Consider the following 18,856-nt stretch of genomic DNA (forward strand, 5'->3'; position numbering starts at 1 on the left):
TACAATGATTCTAGCATCAATAGTGTCTGAGAAATGAACGCTGAACAACAAATGTATTCACACCCCACCCATGTCCATAAAGCATAAAAATAAATACCTACTTATCGAATGAGGAAGCAATGCTCATCAATATGCATTCCCTCACAAAGCTTCATTATTCTATACAGATTAGCATTTATACGTACATGATATGCAAATAATATATGCAGTCAACAGTTTCATGGAACCTTGGATATGGCACTGCACCGGTTATTCTATGGAACCAAAATAATAAGAAACCACAAGAATGGAATTTAACTTAAGGATAACTGAAAAAGAGTTTACTATATATTTTGTTGTTGTCATTGTTGTATGGTTTAATGCCATTTTTTAGCACAAAATAGGCTATACATGGCAGCCAGAATTAATGGTGGAGGAAGAACCCGGGAAAACCCCAGAAAGAATAACTGACCCATGAGAAGCTACTGGCAAGCTTTCTCACATACCCACAATGGTCAAATCTGAGACTCGAACCCATACAGACAGAGGTGAGATGGCAGTGATCTGTAAAGGTGAGCACTTTAGGCCACTCAGCCACTCAGGTTCCCTACATATTTTGCAATTAGATACTAAAATTTAACAGTGGAACAAAATTTTATATTGTCATAGTGGTGATAAATGTGCTATTACCATTGTAGCAGTAATACCCCTTTGAACTACTTTCATTTATGAAATATATCTTCATTTATTTGCATTTCATTTGCATACTTTTGCCCAATTCATTTGTTTTCCTCCCTTTCTGATTCTTTATCTCATAATTTTTCTCTCTCTCCAACAGGATGAACAAATCTTAAAATATACCAACACTGTATGTGAGCAATAAAGAGCTATTAAAAATAAGATTAAATCAAACTCCTCACAAATATAATTAGATTTAAAACTTAAACTTTTTAAAACTAGTTTTCCACATGAATTGTGCAAACTGTCATTGTATGGCCAATTTCTCTTCAATATTCATTGTCAATCATATCTGCTACACTCTATGGCAAACTGCAAAATTAAATTTCTCAGGCAAAACTCAGGATGAAATATAAAACAAAAAATTAATTGCAATCTTAGCTCCCATCTCATTCCTAACCATGTTTCAAAACCATGGAAAAATCAAGGATTAAACTGTATTGTTGATTGCAAAACTGAAATTTAATATCAAGGCTACAGAATTCACACAAGAATGCAGAAATAAACATCAAAACCCAATTCACAGTCTTTAGTATAAAACTATTATGTTCGGAGTCTGCCATATCTGAATGCTCGACGATGATTCTATCAGCACCTCAACAATGTTTACTATATCAGTCCATACAAGAAATGTGTTAACACCCCACCCAAAACAAATCTGTTCATTATTCATAAGAAAACAGTCATTAATTTTACAAATAAACAACAAGAAATCATTAAATGCTGGAAATAAATGTAAAAAATCACTGTCTACAATTATTGGAAAGCTTTGGAACTTCTTTCTATTGCCACTTAGTTCTACAGTTGTCAACTGCACTGGTACTGAACGAGGAAAAAACATGCAAGTTGATGGTGTTTGCATTTAAATCTAAAAAATAAAAATAAAATCAAAGTTTCACTTTGGAAGATATAAGGAAATGCTTCACTCATGAAGTGGAAACAGTTTTTGTATTGTCACCTTTGACTTTGCCTCTTGTCAATGTTTCCTCATCCTTATATCTATGTAAAAGGAAAATTATATATATTACGGAAAGAGACTTGTAACAGCTCAATTTAGGCTATTTATGACTGCATATAAATATATTGCAGCACAAATGCTAATATAACATGCTCTCTCATTTGTCAACATCAAAAAAAAATGTAATGCAAATGCCACTGTAACATTCTTTCTGATTGGACACACATCAAAATGTGCAGCAGTAAAATCTGACAAAAATGTTTACTCCAGATATGATATGCAGTTTTGATGTTTTTTAATTTGAGTTTCTTCCTTAAGAAAATGTGTTCTGAACTTGCATTCCATATAATGCAAGAATCTCCATTATAAACAAATGTACAGATGGGCAAGTGGACATACCAACATCATAAAATGTCCTGTATTATGGTGGGTATATAAAAAAGGACAGTGAATTTGCATCCAGTATAATGTATGAATCATTAATCTAAACAGACACATGAACAGACAGGTTCATGGCCAACTTCATAACTTAATATGATTTGCTTCAAAGCAGGCAAAAGAAAAAGACTCTTGAACTTACATTCAGTACAATGTAAGACTCTCCATTATAGACATATGGAGAGAATGGGTGGACTTTATAACAGTATTCAGTACAATGTAAGACTATCCATTATAGACACATGGAGAGAATGGATGGACTTTATAACAGTATTCAGTACAATGCAAGACTATCCATTATAGACACATGGAGAGAATGGATGGATTTTATAACAGTATTCAGTACAATGTAAGACTCTCCATTATAAACACATGGAGAGAATGGATGGATTTTATAACAGTATTCAGTACAATGTAAGACTATCCATTATAGACACATGGAGAGAATGGATGGACTTTATAACAGTATTCAGTACAATGTAAGACTATCCATTATAGACATATGGAGAGAATGGATGGACTTTATAACAGTATTCAGTACAATGTAAGACTCTCCATTATAAACACATGGAGAGAATGGATGGACTTTATAACAGTATTCAGTACAATGTAAGACTATCCATTATAGACATATGGAGAGAATGGATGGACTTTATAACAGTATTCAGTACAATGTAAGACTATCCATTATAGACACATGGAGAGAATGGATGGACTTTATAACAGTATTCAGTACAATGTAAGACTATCCATTATAGACACATGGAGAGAATGGATGGACTCTTTATAACAGTATTCAGTACAATGTAAGACTCTCCATTATAGACATATGGAGAGAATAGATGGATTTTATAACAGTATTCAGTACAATGTAAGACTCTCCATTATAAACACATGGAGAGAATGGATGGACTTTATAACAGTATTAAGTACAATGTAAGACTATCCATTATAAACACATGGAGAGAATGGATGGATTTTATAACAGTATTCAGTACAATGTAAGACTATCCATTATAAACACATGGAGAGAATGGATGGACTTTATAACAGTATTAAGTACAATGTAAGACTATCCATTATAGACACATGGAGAGAATGGATGGACTTTATAACAGTATTCAGTACAATGTAAGACTCTCCATTATAAACACATGGAGAGAATGGATGGATTTTATAACAGTATTCAGTACAATGTAAGACTCTCCATTACAGACACATGGAGAGAATGGATGGACTTTATAACAGTATTCAGTACAATGTAAGACTCTCCATTATAAACACATTTAGAGAATGGATGGACTTTATAACAGTATTCAGTACAATGTAAGACTCTCCATTATAAACACATGGAGAGAATGGATGGACTTTATAACAGTATTCAGTACAATGTAAGACTATCCATTATATACACATGGAGAGAATGGATGGACTTTATAACAGTATTCAGTACAATGTAAGACTATCCATTATAGACACATGGAGAGAATGGATGGACTTTATAACAGTATTCAGTACAATGTAAGACTATCCATTATAAACACATGGAGAGAATGGATGGACTTTATAACAGTATTCAGTACAATGTAAGACTATCCATTATAGACACATGGAGAGAATGGATGGATTTTATAACAGTATTCAGTACAATGTAAGACTCTGCATTTTAGACATATGAAGAGAATGGATGGACTTTATAACAGTATTCAGTACAATGTAAGACTCTCCATTATAGACATATGAAGAGAATGGATGGACTTTATAACAGTATTCAGTACAATGTAAGACTCTCCATTATAGACACATGGAGAGAATGGATGGATTTTATAACAGTATTCAGTACAATGTAAGACTCTCCATTATAAACACATTTAGAGAATGGATGGACTTTATAACAGTATTCAGTACAATGTAAGACTCTCCATTATAAACACATTTAGAGAATGGATGGATTTTATAACAGTATTCAGTACAATGTAAGACTCTGCATTTTAGACATATGAAGAGAATGGATGGACTTTATAACAGTATTCAGTACAATGTAAGACTCTCCATTATAGACATATGAAGAGAATGGATGGACTTTATAACAGTATTAAGTACAATGTAAGACTATCCATTATAAACACATGGAGAGAATGGATGGACTTTATAACAGTATTAAGTACAATGTAAGACTATCCATTATAGACACATGGAGAGAATGGATGGACTTTATAACAGTATTCAGTACAATGTAAGACTCTCCATTATAAACACATGGAGAGAATGGATGGATTTTATAACAGTATTCAGTACAATGTAAGACTCTCCATTATAAACACATTTAGAGAATGGATGGACTTTATAACAGTATTCAGTACAATGTAAGACTCTCCATTATAAACACATGGAGAGAATGGATGGACTTTATAACAGTATTCAGTACAATGTAAGACTCTCCATTATAAACACATGGAGAGAATGGATGGACTTTATAACAGTATTCAGTACAATGTAAGACTATCCATTATAAACACATGGAGAGAATGGATGGACTTTATAACAGTATTAAGTACAATGTAAGACTATCCATTATAGACACATGGAGAGAATGGATGGATTTTATAACAGTATTCAGTACAATGTAAGACTCTGCATTTTAGACATATGAAGAGAATGGATGGACTTTATAACAGTATTCAGTACAATGTAAGACTCTCCATTATAGACATATGAAGAGAATGGATGGACTTTATAACAGTATTAAGTACAATGTAAGACTATCCATTATAAACACATGGAGAGAATGGATGGACTTTATAACAGTATTAAGTACAATGTAAGACTATCCATTATAGACACATGGAGAGAATGGATGGACTTTATAACAGTATTCAGTACAATGTAAGACTATCCATTATAAACACATGGAGAGAATGGATGGATTTTATAACAGTATTCAGTACAATGTAAGACTCTCCATTATAAACACATTTAGAGAATGGATGGACTTTATAACAGTATTCAGTACAATGTAAGACTCTCCATTATAAACACATGGAGAGAATGGATGGACTTTATAACAGTATTCAGTACAATGTAAGACTCTCCATTATAAACACATGGAGAGAATGGATGGACTTTATAACAGTATTCAGTACAATGTAAGACTATCCATTATATACACATGGAGAGAATGGATGGACTTTATAACAGTATTCAGTACAATGTAAGACTGTCCATTATAGACACATGGAGAGAATGGATGGACTTTATAACAGTATTCAGTACAATGTAAGACTATCCATTATAAACACATGGAGAGAATGGATGGACTTTATAACAGTATTCAGTACAATGTAAGACTATCCATTATAGACACATGGAGAGAATGGATGGATTTTATAACAGTATTCAGTACAATGTAAGACTCTGCATTTTAGACATATGAAGAGAATGGATGGACTTTATAACAGTATTCAGTACAATGTAAGACTCTCCATTATAGACATATGAAGAGAATGGATGGACTTTATAACAGTATTCAGTACAATGTAAGACTCTCCATTATAGACACATGGAGAGAATGGATGGATTTTATAACAGTATTCAGTACAATGTAAGACTCTCCATTATAAACACATTTAGAGAATGGATGGACTTTATAACAGTATTCAGTACAATGTAAGACTCTCCATTATAAACACATTTAGAGAATGGATGGATTTTATAACAGTATTCAGTACAATGTAAGACTCTGCATTTTAGACATATGAAGAGAATGGATGGACTTTATAACAGTATTCAGTACAATGTAAGACTCTCCATTATAGACATATGAAGAGAATGGATGGACTTTATAACAGTATTCAGTACAATGTAAGACTCTCCATTATAAACACATGGAGAGAATGGATGGATTTTATAACAGTATTCAGTACAATGTAAGACTCTGCATTTTAGACATATGAAGATAATGGATGGACTTTATAACAGTATTCAGTACAATGTAAGACTCTCCATTACAGACACATGGAGAGAATGGATGGACTTTATAACAGTAGGATTGGAATTACAACAGGTGAATAAAATATGTTTCTGAACTTACATTCAATATAATGTAAGAATCTCCATTATAGAACTGCCCATATTGATCCTTGGGCCACTCTGTGACCTTGAATTTCTGGAAATATAAACAATGAATCACAATGACCTGAGTTATTCCAAATACTAATTGGCCATTACAGTTGAAATGTGGTTAAATAAATATATCTACTCTAAAAAAAGCACAAATATTTGTTTCATGCTGAGATATAAATAAAATGTCCATATTTTTGAGCACTAAAAACATTTTTGAGTTTCAATGTTTAAGCAGACTTACATGAATCGCAAGAAATAATTAACAGTTTGTCTGGGGATATAATTTGAATGCATGCATTCTCCAATCAATCAAGTTGTGTTGAATGATAGGATACATATACTTTCACTGACTTGAAAAAGTAACTGATGCAAACCTGTTAATTCTCATGCTGGGACTGATGTGAAGTTGTAAGACTTTGGATAAACTTTATCACAGGACCCTTAAACATTGCCAATTTGCCACAAGTGAGACAACTGCCCCCCCCCCCGCCATGTCAAATCAAGTTATCATGAAAGGGACTGTAACATACCACAATTCTCCAAATCTGCAGACCTGGTGCTTTGCCAGCTTTTTTCCATGCTGGTTCAGTATCGGCAGCGCCCTCTGAAGTAAACATAAAGACATTACTGTGGTGAAAACATACATTGGAGCTATGTACATGCATGTTGTTTGATTGGATAATGTTGTTTTCAACTAGAAAATGATTGTTTTTCTTTCTTTCTGTCTCCATCATGACTAATCAAATAATATTGCTGTAGTTGTATATTTGTGATCAATCTCTCCATACTGCAAACAAGTTTGTTTTAATTTATTTAATTCATTGCTGTCTTTTGAGACCAAGATAAATAGAGACATTTTACTTTCAAATTTAACAAGAATGGATTAATACTACTGTTTCAACACAATTAAATGTTTGAAAAACAGATGAAATGACTTTGGTTCAAAAATTCTTCAACATGAATTATGAATGATATACTTAACCTTTTCAAAAAAACATTAGGTAAACCATCATGATCTGTAAGGCTTTTCAAATAAACATATTAGATAAACCATCATGATCTGAAAGGCTTTTCAAAAAAACATATTAGGTAAACCATCATGATCTGTAAGGCTTTTCAAATAAACATATTAGATAAACCATCATTATTTGAAAGGCTTTTCAAATAAACATATTAGTAAACCATCATGTCTATCTGAAAGGCTTTTCAAATAAACATATTAGATAAACCATCATGATCTGTAAGGCTTTTCAAATAAACATTTTAGGTAAACCATCATGATCTGAAAGGCTCAATACAGTGGACATACTTTTGACCTGTTTCTCCACATCAGACCCAAACAGGGCAAGGTTGGAATCCTTCCAGTCATAGTTCTTGGCTTTGCGCAAACCTATACGGGCAGATATACAATAACAAGTTAAACATAGTTTAAATTCCATTAAAAAATGCATACATTTGTTTAAATATCATTTTTCCTATGTACTTACTTTAATGTATTAAGACTATGAAACACTTTTTTGAATATTTCTGCTTGGTCAAGCAGACAACTGAGGCATGTGAGCTGCAGTGAATTGAAAATTCCTCTGCAAGTAGACTACACAAAATTTGAAATTCATGCTTGTATTATAGCACATCTACTTTTATATTTTAGGGCTATAAAAAAAAGTCAGAGATTGGTGCCTGCAAAATTTGTTTATAAACCCAGGGAATTAGAGTAGGTTAAAGAATTGCTAGTCCCCCAGATTTCAGTAGTGCTGTACCCAAAAATATCATAATCTGTGGTACATTCCAAAGCATTTAATTGAATCAAACACCTTTGTATCATCCAATACTATATTTTTCTAAGAATCACCTATTTCCAAGGATATACATGCAGCTTTTAAGCTCAAATTTACATCCAAATTTTTTTGGGGGGCACTTTTAGTCAGTACCTTTTATAACTATACTGCTTGATTGAAGGAAAAGAAGATAAATCTTATCATATCCTCCAAATAACATAGCACAAACCATACAACTCTTTAGGGAACAACTTACACATCGGAAGGACTGAACAGGAAATTCGAAAAATGTGGTGTGGTTTATACATGAACATTTTATCAATATGGGACATTCCTTTATTCCCAATTAGACCAAGGTCATCACGTTAGAGGAAAACATATGAAAAAGGATGGTGAAGGAGGCAATTGAAATATGAGAGGAAGTTAACAGCAAATCTCTACATCAGTCTCCTCACATCAGATGACCATTATAAATCATATGATCAACATTTTGGTCACTGATGATTTAAGCAGTGTGATATTGACACAAATTTCAAGTTCTTATGATATTTATGCTCTGATTATGGGAAATGAGTTATGACCAATTCCGTGCTAATTTTTTTATATCTAGTTGGCACAGTCAGTCACTAATTACATATATCACTGTAATAAAGACATTCCAAACTTGTTCCCAGTATACAATTGTAATGCAGATCATTAAATAGTGACTATCTCATGAAGCTTATCTGTTGCTTTGTACTATTTGAAATAAGTTTTGATGCAAGTCTTCTGGCTTGTCATGCAGTGAATAAGCTAAAATTAGTATTAATTGATGGTTACTGTTTCGCTCTGAACTTGAAAGACGATAACCATCAGTATGAACTGAATGTAATATATTTTGCAGCATTACACATCAGAAGTGTAAAGCCTTCAAAAATGAAATCCAAGTAGACAGAATACAGTGGAACCTAGTGTCTTGAAAGACCACCTCTTCTGCCAAAACATAATGGTCTCTCATGACAGGTGGTCTCTCATAACAGGTTATAACACTATATAATCTCTAAATCTGTACATGGAGAACCTGGTCTCTCAAGACAGGTGGTCTCTCATAGCAGTGGTCTCTCAAGACAGGTTTTACTGTAATGACACAAAAGAAGTGTATTACCTTCAAAAATCAGAAATCCAGGTAGACAGAATAATGACACAAAAGAAGTGTATAGCCTTCTAAAATGAAATCCAAGTAGACAGGATATGAAGCAGCATGTATTGTTATTAAATCAGATCAGTAAAGAATTCACGTCATACATAAGTATGGAATGTTTCCTTAATGTTCACACATGGTTATCAGGGGCTGAAAGTGCTGACAGGAATATGCATACATATACATATATACATGTATCTGGATATGAATGAAGCCTTACTGATCTAAAAGTTATGCCATTGTTTCAAAATTTCATTGATATGCATTTGTTTTATCTAGAAATATATTGCTTATATTGAGTGAAATTCCCACTTCTATGTTACTCCTGGGTTAAAAGCAAATAGAGGATAGGTAATGAAACAAACATGAACATGTTTTTCACTGACATTTTCAATGAATCAAACATTACAGCAGACTTTCAAAATAGTGATAATAATCAATGGTGTGTATCTGGTCAGATGCTCAGATACCTCTTCATTACAGCTGCAACATGCAAAGCATGTGGTGCCAAGAGGGTTACAAGACATAAAATTTGAATAAAATAAAAAGCCTGGGGCACATGAAGAATTATTTTGGGGTGGGTGGGTGGGAGTGGGCAAACAAGTAGTGATCAGCTACTAAGTTTTACAGATGTAGGCCAAATTTTAAACATGACTAGAAGTGAATGGGGTTGGGGGCATGGAGGAGATTGCAGCTTTGTTATTAGGAATCCAAATAATGACTGCTTCATGATGCGATGTCATTTGTGACATTGTGATGCACCTAATGTGCCATCTTAGGATGGGTTTCGCAGGCACATGTGTATAACAGCCATCTAATAGTCATAAACTGTAATAACAATTCTGTAATGATTAGAAGAAAATGGTAGTATTCCAGCAGAAATTGGTCAAGATAGTATTTGGTTTGACTAGTTTCGACCACAAGTAAGAGCTTTTCTACAAACTTTCCGTCTTTTAGCTGATCAGCTGGGTGCCAGATTGAAATTCAACAATGAATTGGGTGATGCCTGGGTTGATACTGAAGAAGGCTTGTGAAGAATCTGTATACTGTATTCTGTTTAGTAAAGTTAAAGTTTGTGCTATCACGATGGCTGTATTTGTAATATAACATAGCTTTTATGTAAAGACTGTTTGGAGAAAATTAATGACATGGTTCTTCAAGCATGCATTTTCAAGTATTAATGCAAAATATGAGTAACATTTACAATGTTAAACCTATTCAATACATATTGGTCTATCAATGTGGGATCAGCAGTACATCATGAGGGTATTTAAAGGCTATACAATATCAACCTACCATTTGATATATTTTATATTTTGTATACCATATCAACCTACCATTTGATATATTTTATATTTTGTATACAATATCAACCTGCTATTTGACTTATATTTCTATACAACCTCAACCTGCCATTTGATATATTTTATATTTTGTATACAATATTGTCCTGCTATTTGACTTATATTTCTATACAATATCCACCTTGGCTGTTTGATGTATTTTATATTTCTATACAATATCAACCTGTGGTTGTATTCATTTTATATTTCTGTATAACATCAACCAGCCATTTGATTTATTTTATATCTGCATACAATATCAACCGGTCATTTTACTCTTTTTATAATCTAGAGCTACCAATCAAGCCAAAGTGGACCTATCGAAAGGGTGAATAATCAGCAATGACCCATTATATCAGTGGGGTGGTTATGTCAAACAGCATCCTATTGGTTGTTTGATGGCAAGTTTTGGGGTGATACTTGTTAATCATCTCAATGCATTTCTCAAGACCTGGATAATATTAAAAGGAGATATTGATGATGGAGAGTTTCTCAATGAAAGATAATCCGTCAATTTGTTCTGGTAGGAATATGCCAGAGTCAAAAGATCAGAGTGACCCGTAACCTTTTAACCTTTCTTATTGATCAGCACGTAACAGTAAAAGTGACTGTGCCTACAGTTACAGTACAAAATGCGTTTAATTAAACTGAAGTGGGTGATTCTCCAAAGCCATTGTGCATACAATGCACAGGTAGGTTGACCTGTGTGCTGATTAACATGAAAGCTGTTTTCCTGAAAATACAGTATTTACATGTCAGGTGTTTATTATGCTAACAGAAGAACCCCCAATGTTTCAAATGAACTTGAAATGTGCTCACATAAAACTTTCTTAAAATTACTGGACTAAATCAATGATCAGGAAACAAAGACACTCTATTTGGAAATGTCATTTTCTTAGAACTATGCATATGTAAGTTATATTTTTTATTTATTCCAGTTCTTGGAGGGAATATGCTTATTAAGTTAAAGATCCATCTATACTTTATTCAATGTGAACATTTGGACTATGAATATTAACTGTAGAGACATTTTCTCAAAATAAATTCTTTTCTATTCCATTTGGTCTTTGGACAATAATCAAAAGAGACTCCTTTGAATTTGCTTAATTTTTGGGGGATGAATACATATTTATGTCATTAAATTTGGTTTTGCATCTGTATCATAGGATTTAAATGGTTGCTGTCTGGTTACGAACACTCTTTTTGGTATGCAATTAAATGGAGTTGTTTATATTGAATGCACAGCATCCTGTATGTATGTATGTATGTATGTATGCATGTATGTATGTATGTATGACTTTATTTCCCCTTCAACAGAGATTACATCAGATTAATCAAATTCAGGATAATTCAATATCATAAAATAGAACAGAAAAGTGACAAAAATACAATAGTAATACTGTGTCAGCTACCGTATTGTCAAAACAAAATATCTCAATACCCGCAATTATGCAAATTTGTGATCATTTGGATGAGCATGGTGCTAAACTTTTAACAATTGCTTGATGATGAAAATATTTTGAAAAGTTAATATGTCTATATTGTTATGTGCTTAACAATAACTTTGAAATATTAACGAAATGGAAATGGAAAACTTATACCAGCGTAATTATATAAGTAGTTCTTTCTACATGACACGTGCTTATGCATATATATACATGTACTTGTATGCGCATATGCATGTATGCATGCATTTATCTATGACTGACTATCTCACTAACTTCATTACATCTTCAACAATGATTACAGGTTAATCGGGTTTAAAAAAATACGGATTATACAACATAAGATTATGAGACAGTACAGCATAGACAAGACATTGGTCTTTAAATTTTTTTTTAATGATAATTTAATACTTAATATTGCTGTTATGTTTGGACATGTTGGTTGATAGGAGGGCATACATTTTATTGAAGAATGAAGCTTAGCTGTTTGTCGTCACCAATATGAGTCTATCCCATACATCATTGTCAATTGACGACAAAGTCATCCCTGCTTCCAAGAAGTGTCTGTATGTATGTACATACATACGTATGTATGTATGTATGTATGTATGCATACATGCATGTTACATATGTTTCATTATTTCTGACAATAAAACCAAATCCATTCTCAATATTTTCCAATCCTGGCAATTTTCGTAAAATGAGAAAAAAATCTTTTTTAAGATTATAAGAAGACATGACCCACAACCCACTCTATTAAATAAATATGAACTCCCTGGGTTAATCCTGAAAGAAATTAAATTATGTCAGTCTATCAGAATGTGTCTCTATGCATGTTTCATAATATTTTATAATAAACCTACACTCAATAATAAACCATTCTCGACATTTACTAATAAAGTAAATTAGGTACAGTATTATAAGAAAAGCCTTTTGCCTATAGTAAAAAGCAACCCACAACCCATTTTTTATCTATAAAATATTTACAAAAATGGGTTCCCAAGGCTAATCCTGAGAGGAAAGTTGTCTGTCAGAGTATGTATGTATGTATGTATGTCACTTACCTGCCATCTTGCTTTGGGCTTGTATCTGTATGAATGTGGACTACGTCTACTGAAATTGACAATGAACCATAAAAGTGAGAACAATTATCATTTTATAACAAATACTGTGTGTACTGACTTGTCAACCATGACCAAATACAAATGTTTGTAGGAAACAGGATTTAAATATCAACAGGACACAGACCACTCATCATCACAGTGACCATTAAGTCAAAGCATGACTTACATCCTTAAGGTCAGTAATTACTCACTGTATGTGTACACATATATATCTCATCAATACATGTATTTCCTAAAAAGGACACTTCATACATGCACAAACTATATATGGCCACTGATAAATATAGGAATTGACTCAAAAAACAGTGATTCCCTATAAAACAAATGACACATACACACACACATACCCACACATTCATCAAGTACAATAAGCATTGTCCTGCACCAAACGATTTCAATGGTAAGTATTTCCAATTATGTATACTGGTACTCTTTTAAACCTATATAGAGTACATACTGAAAATAACAATACAAGGTATATGGACTATCTAAATATAATATAATACAGATACCAATTAACATACAAAAATCTGGAACAAACTACAAGATACAGACTGTATTACACAAACAAATTGTTTAAATAACAGAATTTTGTAACAAAAAAATTATCGTTAACGTCTTTACAATTCTCCGATACATGTACAAGTCAATGTCATCTCTGATGTGTATGATGTTCAAACTGGCCACAATATGGCCAGAGTTAGATAAAGGACCAAGTTTACTTTATTTTGTGATTGCTGAAAATAAACCACTAATTTTAAGTCCCACTATGCCATGATGCTTCAATGGAAACAAAACGATCACTTCTTTAAATTATGATAAAAATGACATTTTGGGAAAAGCCATTAAAATTGATATCCATGTAAAATAAAATGATTTTATGGTGTCTGAATCCTGGCCCTGAAACTGGAGTCCTGAAAGCAGCATAGGTTCTCATTACCATAGGCTTTATCATAACATTGATGTCGTACAATCTATCTTGATGCGTTATCTGCATCTGTTGTCAAATTAGGTCTTTCATTGTGCATGGCATTCCATCAAATTGGAAGAAACTGATAAGATTTTTTAAAATGCTAACAGGAGTTATGGGGTGCTCCCGCTATGGTGGTAAGGGCTAGCAGTAATTCAGGCAGGAAAATTGTCTAGCATCAATAAATTATGAAATGCTCTGAATTTCATACAAATGGAGATTTCATTTACTGTGGTTCTCATGAATGCACCCCAACTTCATCCAGCAGCCACCCACTCTTTACAGACAGAACCCACTGCACTGACGAGTTTGTGCTTAAAAATCCTTTAAAAAAACAGACACCCCTCCAACACGGCCAGCATATTAGTGCAAAAATGTAACAAACAAAAAACCCACGCCAATAAAAAATTACCCCTCACAAGCAGCCACATTTTATTTTAATGTGTCCAGAACCAATATTTAGTTCATACGGCAAGGTAAGTAAATTAATACTATTATTTTTTACAGTAGGCAGACAAATCAGCCGCTAATGTAATGACTAAAACACTCAATCTTACTGCTGTGCTTCACAAAGTCAAACTATGTCAATGAGTTCTAAAATTGAGTTTTGCTGGGTTTTTCTTGCAACATTGATTATTCAGCCTATCCCTTAGCACAGCTTCTTTCTGACATTCTGCTTTAAAAAAATGATTCCCACTTCAATAATATTACCACTACAGAAATAATCGTGTTTCGCACATTAAATCTGGAGTACAATATGACTTCAAAATGAACACTACCGCTGATCAAGAACTAGCCAATAATCTTTAAAAAAGATGGCATGCATATTATCATTCAAGACAACAAAGTCAGTAACATTTAACTTTCTCGCAGAACTTAGGATATTTTTTAACGCATTCTTGATTGCAAGAAATGGATCTAAATAGTTTTAAATTTACCCAAATCATAGCAGCAAGAATATTTTTATAAATTATTTGGGGACCCGAATTTAAATAAAAAACAAGCCATCCCCTTCCAAATTAAATGATCTTTCCCTAACATATACTTGTACTACACCCATCTCTTTGATTGACCTAACTTCAAATGAATTGACTGTTCCACTTTACTTACTTTACCAATGCTAATTAGCTGTCAATGAGCCCACAGCAGTGATTAAGGACACTTAACATACCATCATGTCAATTAAGTAATCTGTGCAATGGTGGCTATTTACATCTGACAACTTACCTTTTAATGTCTCTATGACAATCTAATGTTCAAATTTCTCCCAATGTGGTAATTCTCCACGAGTGTACAAAATTACTGATTACTGTTGATACAGTCTACAGGTTATAGAGATATGCTGGTCTCTCTTGCTTTTCCCGGAGATATCAGAAAATTGACTTTTTAAAAACACAACCCTTTCATGTGCACATGGGAGTAAAAACTTAATGTCATTTGCATGACATTATGACATATTCTGGCATGTACATGTGGTTCACAGTAGTTCATCATTAACTTCCTTTAATGTATCATAAATCTTAAGACATGAAAATCTACAATATCCTGTTTAACTTAGAAGCAGGAAAATTAAGAAAAAGAAATGATATTGTTTCCCGGTTTGATTGCTGTCCAAAATCTTCCTCACTGTAAGGAAGAGTAAAAAACATTGCATTGTCTTTTGAAAAAATTCCTTGTATCACACTTTCAACTTGTCAACTGTGCTTCCCATAAAGAAACTTTGTACACGATGTATATTACTCATGGTAGATTTTATCTTATGGTTCTCAATTTTGACTGAATGTTAATTGAGGCAAATTTGCACAAACTAATTATGCAATATACCTTTTGGGTCAGCTTTAAATAATTTGTCAGAAAGTAGAGTAAACTGATTATCAGACCAATTTGTTCTTAGTAGAAAACAAGTATTGTAAAGATAGTGGCAGGCTTATAAGCATATATGGAGTTGTCATCTGATAAACGTAGTACCATATACACTTGATTATAAGATGAATCCAACTGCAAATTGCACAGACTCAGATCTGCCACTGCATAATGCACCAGCAGATCTAGGTCTGTGCAGTTTGCTAGGAGTAATTAGTAGAACGAACAACAAAGAACCTGATCTGCATGAGTATAATGTTATGGCAGGTCAGGATCTTTGTTGTTTTTGTTTGTAGTTTGACTCAACTTATAACTGAGTTCATACGGTATGCATAATAACAGGTATTGGCATAGAATTAACAGGTGGAGTAAAGGGAATGTGACCATCCCAGTAATAATTTTACATGATAACCAGCCTGCCTTATGACTGTCTCACTGCACATTATAGCTGTCTAGTGACTTTTCCCCAGTAATGAACTTGACTTTGAGTCACTGTGACTTGACTATTGTGTGACTATTATTGCATTGTACTTTGGTAAAATTATAATGTATGACAGAGTAAATTTATACTTTATTTATAGCATACAGATTGCAGACTAACACAGACTTATCATTTGTTCATATGCCATTTTCATCCATGACAAGATAAAATAAATACTTCCAAAACAGACTGCCTGTTATGTGTCAGTGAGGTTTGGGCATTTCAGACTTCTCCATTTGATCAGGTGCCATCTTGGTCACCATGCCATTTATTTTGTACTGCGTGAATGCTTTTAAAACATTTTATTTACTTAAAATTGGAAGGCATTACTGTACTGTGCTTTAAGTCTCTTCAAAACAGAAGAAATAGTGATATTTCCTTGTGCAAGGATAATCTTATCTAGAACAAGTCTGAGTATGGGAGTTGAGATCAGACTAACAACCATATCATTCACATTATACCTCCTGCAGATGCAAAACAACTGCTGTGGATACAGACACTTGTTTCTGTGAGTGAAAGAGGAAATTATTGATAACACCCACTTAACTTTACTACAAATCAACAAGGAGACTATAGCTGGTGTGGTTTGGAATCTAACACATTGCTGATTTTTAAAATCCCACTAGCATGTTCAGCTGCTGATTACATATATCAGCATCAAAGTAGACATTCCAATTAACATGTTCCGACAGGTCCGATTTAAGTACTTTATATCATTTTAATAGCCACTTTTGTGTGAAGTTTCTCTGTTGCTTGTATATACTTAGACTAAGCTTGGATGCCAGTACTTCTGGTGTGTTACACAGTGAATAAGCTACAGTTAGTTACAGCTGGTTGGTACTGTTTACCCTGCACTTAAACAAACAATAACCATCATTCAGAACTATATGTAATATATCAGACTGCATGATTAAAAAAGTGTAGCCGGGCCTGGCCTCATTGTCAATACAAATAGACAATATGTTAAGCAACAGCAGAACTTAATAAAAAAGTGTTTATTAAATGGTCATAAAAGTACTTCAATCATACATGGAAATAAATGTTAAATGTCTCCATTACAGTGATATATTTTATCAGTGGCTGAGCATGCTGCATGATGGGATAAAATAATCAGCAAGGAATTGAGGGGGGAGAGGGGGCAGATTTCAAACTATAATCACCTTATGTTTTGCTGGTTTGTAGAAGGTGAGTGGGTGTTGTCAATAGTTTTTCATTGTTAATGACATAAATAAATGCAAATTCTGCACTGCTTTGGTCTGTCTCAGATAAATTCACAATTTAAAGAATAAAATAGCAAATGACTAATAATTATTCACAACTGCTGAAGATTAATGTAACTTATTTCAGGAAGCACTGTTCTGTATGAATTCTAACACCTCTTGTATCAATATGGATACAGATAAGGAAAAAATATTAATACAATGATATATTGAATAATAATTTCACCCATAATGCTAATGTTTTTCATTATATGGCATCTAAATATTGGCTTTGCTTATATTTTTTGTGATCAGTAAAACTCACTTTGCAACAAAACACAGCTGGCTTGATACCACTCAGTTGGCTAAAAAATTTACTATGAAAGGGGAAGTACTGAAGCATTATAAATTTAGTTTGCTTAGAGCTGTAAATTCAAACTACTTGCAAGTAAATATTGTGTGATCACAAGTAGCTGCATTAATACACCAGATATCATAAAAAAACATAGTCAAGTAGAACTGACAGACACATTGTAAAAATGGATGTTAACTTTAACATGACAAAATAAGAATAAAGAGTTGCTGTTAAAGCCTTACTGTTCCTAAAATGGAAGCCACCCCAGACATTTTTAACAAGTGCCCTAAGAAACATTTTTTCTAAATATAATACAAACTGGCTCATTTATTTGGCAAAATAAAATGAATAATAAGTTTTCCTGAAACAAGCTTTCCACCTTGTAACAAAAGTCAAAACTATGCTATGACAATCACCACAAACACAGTCTTCAATGATGATGACATAAAAAATATCTCTGCTAAGTTTATTTCATGTTTATTCAGTCATTCTGAAGAACAACTTGAAAAGTAGGTTTCCCACCTGGTTGCTATGGAAAGCACACCATGGCTAGTGAAGTCATGTTGGACAATATACTTCCAGCAGAGAAAAACCTAAGAAACAGCTCTGCCAAGTTTAATTAAAACTGGCCTTGACATTCTGGAGAAGCTGCACTTCATTGTTAGTAAAGATATCAGAGACACAGTTTTTAAAGAGGATACCTATGCATCATTTCTGCCAGGTATGATTCAAATTGGCTCAGCCACTTTTAAGGAAGAAATCGAGAACAGCAAATACTGAGAAATGCCCACCCACCCACCCACCCATCCATCTGCTAAGCCAATCCCAACAGCTCTTCAAAATGATTTTAAAAGCAGAAGTCCATGGCTGCATTTCTCTAAAC

At 33.2% G+C, this 18,856-nt stretch overlaps 1 protein-coding gene across 4 annotated transcripts in view; it reads right to left on the bottom strand.

The window, feature by feature from the left end:
- Nucleotides 1-18,856, bottom strand: part of LOC149788431 (gelsolin-like protein 2) — a 50,646-nt gene that overhangs the window by 23,173 nt on the left and 8,617 nt on the right. For 2 of the 4 annotated variants that reach the window (XM_089974419.1, XM_089974417.1), the window contains exons 2-5: nucleotides 13,046-13,094; nucleotides 7,545-7,625; nucleotides 6,766-6,839; nucleotides 6,204-6,278 (exon numbers count right to left, since the gene is read on the bottom strand). In XM_089974419.1, the coding sequence (XP_089830545.1) occupies nucleotides 6,204-6,278; nucleotides 6,766-6,839; nucleotides 7,545-7,625; nucleotides 13,046-13,052 (237 nt within the window). In that variant the 5' untranslated portion in view covers nucleotides 13,053-13,094. Of the gene's footprint in view, nucleotides 1-6,203; nucleotides 6,279-6,765; nucleotides 6,840-7,544; nucleotides 7,626-13,045; nucleotides 13,095-15,302; nucleotides 15,702-18,856 lie in introns of those variants that run through there. The other 2 variants (XM_089974418.1, XM_089974416.1) reach the window with 2 other exon arrangements.

Source organism: Sinohyriopsis cumingii, chromosome 11 (genome assembly GCF_028554795.1).
Source record: "Sinohyriopsis cumingii isolate HCF-2022 chromosome 11, ASM2855479v2, whole genome shotgun sequence".
Lineage (NCBI taxonomy): Eukaryota > Metazoa > Mollusca > Bivalvia > Unionida > Unionidae > Sinohyriopsis > Sinohyriopsis cumingii.